The following is an 8,115-nucleotide window of genomic DNA, read 5'->3' on the forward strand; positions in this document are numbered from 1 at the left end:
GGAATCTCATAGAGAGCTTATTCTTGAATTCATAGCCACAGTAGTGATACATTACTAGTGTTGGTGTTTTACTATGCCCTGTGATGGCATCTTTATGTTAATATAAGGTGCTCTCTATTCTTATAATGGATAGTTCATATAGGAAAACATATACAACATGAATTCTGTGTGATATAAATCTAAATTGTCTACAGTATTTGAGGAGAATGTAGTATTTTCAAGCTCATATCTGCAGCTCCCTGCAAATTGGGTACAGAATGTGATATTTGGCACTTTGCAGAAATCGCTCTCTCCAGCTCCCCCTCCCTATACTCTACCCCTCCTTCCTTTTCTCTCCCGTGGCTCAGCGTCATCAGTAAGAGTTGATGACGCTTGCCTGTAACAGCAGAGAAAGGCAGTTCCCTAACCATGCAACCCATTGATGATAAACTCCACTCTCGCCTCACCCCCCCCCCCCCCCGCATCTCACCTGCCCACACACTCTTCAGTTTCTATATAAAGAGAGCCATGAGCTACAGTTCTTTAAACCAGAACCCAGAGACAGTCATCAGGAGAACAGAACAGGAATACCACATTATTTGGGAAAAGAAGACCTCCAGCAGATTGGAAGACGAAGACGAGAAGAGGAAAGAAGAACGGGGCTCTCTGGACTGACTCTTATTCAGCACCCCAGGGACCCCATCCAAAATGTATCGGTCTACGAAAGGTGCTTCAAAAGCCAGAAGAGACCAGATTAATGCCGAGATTCGAAACTTGAAAGATCTTCTTCCTATCTCTGAAGGAGACAAAGTACGACTATCTTATCTCCACATTATGTCACTTGCCTGCATTTACACCAGGAAGTCTGTTTTCTTTTCAAGAGGTAAGATAAGAAAGATGTTGAATTTCTAAATGAATAGATTCCAGTGGTATGGTCTTGATGTTGCCATAATGCCATATTTGGGACAGCTTCCTTTCTTTATAAACTTCTCATCTTTTCAGTTATATCTTTGTATTTAAGAACTGTTTTTATATGAACTTTGTGTTTCACTACAATGCTGTTTGTGTTTGTATTTGTTGCTAATATATTTATTTAACCTGCTGCTAATACCCATTGTGATATAGGTATATCCTAATTTAGTTAGCAGTATTTGAGCCAGCTAGCTGCTGTCCATGGTGCTGAATCACAACATAGTTTGTTCAGTCATTCTCCAAGGTCCTGAACAATGATTCTAGATGATTCTTAGTTCTGTGTAAAAACCTTTAGCCCTTAGTAATGTTACAGTGCAACTGAAGGCTCAAATAATTAAAATTTACCAATATCCTATTTATTTATACAACAGCTCAACAGATGCATGAGTTAGAAGGTCTTCTGTCCAACCAAGACATACAAGATTTTGTCCACAACCTTCCTGGATTTCTACTAACCTATACAAGTGAAGGGAAGCTGATATACGTGTCAGAAAACGTGACTGATCATCTAGGACATTCAATGGTGAGTCAACACTGCTTAACAATGCACACTTCTTACTGGTACATCTTGTGCTCTTTAATACATTACACACTAAAGAAACAAAATACAGAAAACATTATTTAAAGTTAATATATAATTTAGCCTTTATTTTAACTTAGGAGCTTCTTTGTCTGAAATATAACAGACTACAAATATGTTACATTCCAATGTTTTTATATTTATAATGCAAGCTGTAACTACACTTTGGAACTGACTAGTGTCTACACATTTCATACATACATACAGTACATATACTGTATATCTTAATGAAGCCTCAGAATGTACTAGTGCTCATGATGTAACTAATACATCCTTGTTTGTTTTCAAACAGGTTGATCTGGTTGCTCAAGGAGACAGCATATATGACATAATTGACCCCTCAGATCATTTTGTTATGAGGAATCAGCTGGCTCTCCCATCATCTCTTGATAGTGGTAAGTTTTTAAATTGGCAAAATAACAGACCTTAGAGTTCTCTGATTTTACCAGTTTATTAGCTTAGTTTCCAAGACCTAAACATTAGAAATGGGTCGTATGCATTTTCTTTGAGCTTGATGGTTATATAGATTTACTTTTGATAGTTAGAAAGTGCCTCTAAACCAAAGAGCAAAAATGTAGTATATTGCAGCTTTACCAGTCCTTAGATGTGGTGACTGCTCTAAGTTTGCTTTTTGCTTTTTTCAGACCTTTTTCCTTTAATTTTTTACCCAGTGATCCTGCCAGGAACAAACTCCATGTCCTAGGGTGACAACACTCATTGTGCTGTATCAGTGGAGAAGCAGTGTTGTCACCCTAGGACACAACTACAGAACACCCCCCCCCCTCCTCATCTTTATAACACAAAGGGATGTGTTCTCTAGTGTAAAGAATGAACTGGGCAGGGTTAACAACACCTCTAACTGATAACACTGCAGAGATCATATAAAGTTACAAGCTGACAAGAGTTCTGGCAGGATCAACATATATATATATTTATGATTTCAGAGTGGATATTAAGTTTTTATATCAAATTCACACTATGAATGTGAAATGCTATATTTACTTATATGCCAATTCCACAATAAGGTTATTTTTTAAATTACCTTAAATAGTAAAATGCATTGAGGTTTATATGGTGTACCTTTTATTTTTTCAGAGAGAATGTTCAGGTGTAGATTTAATACCTCAAAGACAGCCAGAAGGCAGAGTACAAGTAACAAGCTCGTCTTGATACGAGGAAGATTTCAGCCGTCCCCACCTGGCACCTACTGGTCTTCAAATCCTGTCTTTACAGCCTTCTGCATTCCTCTTGACCCAAAGCCCAGAGTAACAAATAACTATTTCTTAATGGACTTCTTTGAGAGCCGCCATGCCAAGAATCTTTCCCTGCTGGATGTTTCAGAGAGGTAAATATTATACATACCCTCAATTTTATACCATCCCTAAGTGTAACCAGTTTAATTATGTTTAATTGGAACTATGGGAAGAAGACAGTGATAACTAAAATGTTAATGCTTTTTCCTCCTAGTTCAGAGCTGCACTTAGGCTATGACAAGAACGATATGATCTGCAAGTCATGGTACAACATAATTCACCCTGAAGACCTCACCCAGCTGTCTACACAACATTACAAGCTATGTAAGTTGGCATAATTGAATGCATAAGCACAAAGGGCAATTGTGATATATTTATAAACACGTCAGTAATGAAGTAAGCTATCAGGTAGAGATACAGTAAATCCTTTTTGCAAAAAAACAAAAGTGATAACAGAATTGCATTTATGAAGCAAAAATCACTGAAAAGGCCAAAAAGAGAAAAAAAAGGACATTATAAAATTGAGAAAATATAGAAAACAACTAAAAAGTGATGCATATAGACTAAGTAGAAGATGACAAAAAAACATAGCTGAAGAAGCAAATAAAGATATATTCTTGCCTTTTCTGTAATTTAACTAACTTCCTCTTCTTTCTCTTTGTAGTAAATGACACAAGTGAATGCAGAGCAGAAGTGGTGTTACGTCTGCAGAGAAAAGATCTTCAGTGGATATGGGTGTATTCTCTTATGCTTCTTGAAAACACAGAGGCTCCAATCACATCCTATAATTATATTATAAGGTAAGGATTTATTGATAAACATACAATGTAATGTAGTAATTAATCACACACATCCTTTACGAGAATTCTAAAGCAACGTTTGTACTCTTTCCCCAGTGAGGCAGAAGCCTGGTGCCTGAAACAACAGTTAACTACAGAGGAGTCTCCACTTTCCTTCTCAGTGAGTGGCCCTCCATCATATCAAGAGACCCTCCTCTCCCCAGGAGACCTTTCCAGCCCTGATCAAGTGTTCACTCCCCTTGCAAACACACCTACAAGTATTAGTCAATCCTTTGAGTTTTCAGAGCCTGTTCCAGTCAGTCCCGAAGACCCTGTCTTGTGCCAGAATACTGCACCAATTATGGAAGACTCTGTTGCGACTGACAGCCAAGTAGAAAATCAATCTCTTTTTAGCCTTTATCAGTCAACACCATATGATCAAAGCTTTAGAAGTGAACAAGTTGGAACAACACTTCCCAAAGACTTCACCTGTACTCCTCCATATACCCCACATCAGAACTGTAGTTTCCTATTTGGGGTACCAGAAAGTGCTCCACAAACATCTTCTGAACAGGACTCAACTACCTTAAATCCAGAAGTGTACTACTCCTACTGCAGCTCCCTCTATGAGAAGCTGCCTCCAACTCCAGATAGCCCTGGGGAAGGCGGAGACTGCACAGTAATGACAGTACCAGAAATTCCAGGCCCTCTTTTTGTGGATCTGCCAATGCTTCCTGAGGGGTTAGTGACTCCTGAAACTTCACCAATTAATCAAGTCATCTTCAGGTATTCAGAGCAAGAGAAGAATGAGATAGACTTGTTGGTTAAACAGATTGGCTCCTTAGCCAATGTGTTCAGTAATGTGGCTAATAAAGAACTCCCGTGCTCTGAGAGCATGATTTTGAGTGGCCATGGACTGGCATGCCGAAGTATTTCTCTCCCTGCCAGTCTTCCAGAAGCTGATTCTGCTCCTAACTTTCCTCGATCCTGGAAGAGCATAGACCTCTCTCTTTTCTTGACATGTCAAGAGCAACCTCTCTCTACTGCTAATCATCCAGTTTGCAGCCTTTTCAAAGACTTCCCTGACTCTCCACCCTTTGCACCCATGGGGTCTCCTTGCAGCCCCCTGGAGGAGGATGAAATACGAGGGGACCTCTCTGTATCTCCATCCATGATTTCAAACGCGACAACTGATCTGTCGCCAGAAGAATGTAACTTCTTAGAGGAACTGATGTCCTACAAAACAGACCTTGAGGCAGGTGCCTCAGAGATTCAATGTGACCGGTTTAATGATGAGTTGTATCAACTCCAGATTCAGCTACAAGACGGCTTCCAGCAAGGTATGTTACTTATGATAGTGCTAAAAAAAAATTGATGGACAATAATTGCATGCAAACCAAACACAGTTAACCACTTCCAGATCAGCCACCACAGTTTTACTGCGGCAGGTTGGCTCGGCTGGGTAAATCGACGTTACCTTATGTCGCTTTTCCTTTTGGCCACTAGGGGCGCGCACACGCCCACAGCGTGTGCCCAGAGCCAATGCGAGTGCCCAGCGAGCGCAATGACCATCGGGCACCCGCGATCGCTCGTGACAGAGCGAGAACCGGGATCTTTGTGTGTAAACACACAAATCCCAGTTCTTTCAGGGCAATAGAGACAGATCATGTGTTCATACTAAGTATGAAGACCGATGTCTCTCTCCCATCCCCCCTACTGTTAGAGCACAGTGAGGGAACACAGTTAACCCCATGATCTCCCCCTAGTGTTAACCCCTTCCCTACCAGTGACATTTATACAGTAATCAGTGCATTTTTATAGCACTGATCGCTGTATAATTGTCAGTGGTCCCAAAAATGTGTCAAAAGTATTCAATTTGTCCACCGCAATATCGCAGTCCTGATAAAAATCGCAGATCACCGCCATTACTAGTAAAAAAAAAAAATAATAATAAAAATGCCATAAATCTATCCCCTATTTTGTAGATGCTATAACTTTTGCGAAAACCAATCAATATACGCTTATTGCAATTTTTTTTTACCAAAAATATGTAGAAGAATACATATCAGCCTAAACTGAGGAAAAAATGTGTTTTCTTTTTTTTAAAAATGTGGGATATTTATTATAGCAAAAAGTAAAAGATATTGTGTTTTTTTCAAAATTGTCGCTATTCTTTTGTTTATAGCGCAAAAATAAATACAGCAGAGGTGATCAAATACCACCAAAAGAAAGCTCTATTTGTGAGGAAAAAAAAGGATGTCAATTTTGTTTGGGTACTGCGTCGCGCGATGGCGCAATTGTCAGTTAAATTGTCAGTTAAAGCGACGCAGTGCCATAAAGCAAAAAATGGCCTGGTCATTGAGCAGCCAAATCTTCCAGGTCTTAAGTGGTTAAAAGCCTAAACAATTAGATAATATACAAATCTTACACCCTCCTCTGCATAACTGATTGAATAACCTACACTATAGTGGGTAAACATAAATGATAAGCTAAGAAAATATCATATCTGCTGTTGTTGCCTGAAGTGGTTGAAAGAGTGTACTAATTATTGCTTTTCATTTTTCCCCTACAGATGGAAGTGGAAAACCTTCGTTTTGAAATAAGTCTGTGACTTGCTTCGATATGTATGGCATATTGTCATATCCTAAGCAGAATTTTTCTGCCTTATTATGAACAAAAGAAGACGCACAAAATGGGGGAGAAAACGACTTTCTGCGTCGTCACTCTCTCCTGTTCATCGCAAATCTGTTTTGTTCCCTTTTTCTCTTTCATTCCGCTACTCTCTTTTTTATGGAATTTGTGCACGTTTACATAATGCAAGAGACCTCTTTTGTTCTCATTTAAAAATAACATTGAAAATAATGGCCCATCCTTTGAAGTTACCATTGTGTATTAAGCCTGGACACAGAACACATATACAGATAAAAACAATCCTGATACTTTTCTTCAATATTTAAACACATGTAAAGAAAATATTTTCTTGCTAAAAGCATTTGTTTAAACTTAGAAATGGGATGGGCCATTGTTACAAAAACTTTGTACAACCTGTCAATTTATACAAAAAAAAGGGTTTGCAGAACTGAATGGAAAGAGAAAACAGGAGGGTATTGTGTAAGGAAGTTGTAAGTAGTCTTACATAAAACAAAAATGTATTCACTCGTAGTGAAACTAAAAAACAATATATGGTATTTATTTTTGCCTAAATTGTGACCAGTTCAAAGGTTTATTTTCTGTCTAGCATTCAAAATCCCCTTTAACCATGAATGTGGGACTATGCCCTAAAGATTCTATATAACAAGCATCTGTAAAAAATTTTAAGACATTTACTGTACCAAAACCCTGCAAAATATCAATTTTTAACATGATTGTGCTGTAATCCAAAGCAACTAAATCAGTTAGCAGCTTTCATTGGTTTCATCATAATAGACTCTAAAAAGCTGATTAGTGCTGTGAATTATAGATCTTCTTGCATTACCACTTAGGAGCTTAAATTTTTTTTCTTAAATTAAAAGAGCATTAAATATGTCTTAACGTTATCTCAAATCACATCTGATAACTTATGAAAAGTGTTCTATCTAGAAGTCAACATAGGCATGCCAGTATGTATTACCTTTGCTATTTTTTTTATATTGCAAGCCCTACGTTTGCTGGCAGCCAGTCCCTAATAGGCAACTAAATCTATGACATATTTTACCAAGTAAGGTAGTATTAATATTTATATATATATATATATATATATATATATATATATATATATATATATATATATATATATATATATATATATACACACATATATGCTTCAATGCCCCAAAATGCTGGAGATATTTCACACTGTTTTAACATTTACTGTGCTGGTAGAGACTAATTATTTTCTAAGCTAAGTATCAAACTTTTCAGCGTAGGGCAAAGATAACTGCAATGTCTTTTAGATCAGATAACTGGCAATAAATCAGTTGTGTGTGGGAATTTATTGCCCGTATTATAACTTTATTTCTGATTTCTGCAGTTGTCATAGAAACTTTTATATATAACACACAGCTCTTTTATAAAAAAAAAATATATGTTGTTTAGGGTTTACCAGTCTTTTAATTCCAGCTGCATTCTATGCAAAGGAGGATGCTACATGTTTAACATGTCTTTTGTTATTACAGATATAGTTATTCATACTGCACCATTTTGCTTTTATGCAATATTATTCAGTTAAGGTATAAATGTACGATAAAGCTATTTGTAAAAAATAGAAAACAATTTACAATTCCTATTCTCTGGTACTGGGATTACATTAATCCCCTATATTTATTAAATGCAACATGTTAAATATATTGGGTTATATTGCTATTAATATCCCCTGTATGCTTCAGATGTAATATAAAAGACCAACATTATTCCACAGATAATAGCAGTATGTCCCTAAAATGTATATGCATTGCATAGAACAATGCGGATTCACAATTTTTGATAACTGCCAGTTATAACTTTCTTTATTGGATGCATTTAGTAGTAAAAAAAATAACATACATTAACCTGACATTATGGTATTATGGCTAAA

General features: G+C 37.1%; 1 protein-coding gene across 1 annotated transcript; it reads left to right on the forward strand.

The window, feature by feature from the left end:
- The first annotated feature begins 475 nt into the window (after positions 1-475).
- On the forward strand, positions 476-7,344 carry NPAS4 (neuronal PAS domain protein 4). The gene is made up of 8 exons (XM_073605242.1): positions 476-862; positions 1,323-1,474; positions 1,824-1,926; positions 2,627-2,876; positions 2,999-3,108; positions 3,449-3,584; positions 3,681-4,903; positions 6,136-7,344. The coding sequence occupies exons 1-8, from the start codon at positions 688-690 to the stop codon at positions 6,159-6,161; spliced, it is 2,175 nt and encodes a 724-aa protein (XP_073461343.1). The 5' UTR covers positions 476-687; the 3' UTR covers positions 6,162-7,344.
- The last annotated feature ends 771 nt before the right edge of the window (positions 7,345-8,115 follow it).

This window comes from Aquarana catesbeiana, linkage group LG11, assembly GCF_042186555.1.
Source record: "Aquarana catesbeiana isolate 2022-GZ linkage group LG11, ASM4218655v1, whole genome shotgun sequence".
Lineage (NCBI taxonomy): Eukaryota > Metazoa > Chordata > Amphibia > Anura > Ranidae > Aquarana > Aquarana catesbeiana.

Bases quoted from the DNA above. Each gene is read 5' to 3' on its own strand.
- NPAS4 (XM_073605242.1), top strand. From the start codon at position 688: ATGTATCGGTCTACGAAAGGTGCTTCAAAAGCCAGAAGAGACCAGATT. The intron at 863-1,322 runs GTAAGATAAGAA...TTTATACAACAG, and splicing joins GTCTGTTTTCTTTTCAAGAG to CTCAACAGATGCATGAGTTA. The intron at 3,585-3,680 runs GTAAGGATTTAT...CTCTTTCCCCAG, and splicing joins TCCTATAATTATATTATAAG to TGAGGCAGAAGCCTGGTGCC.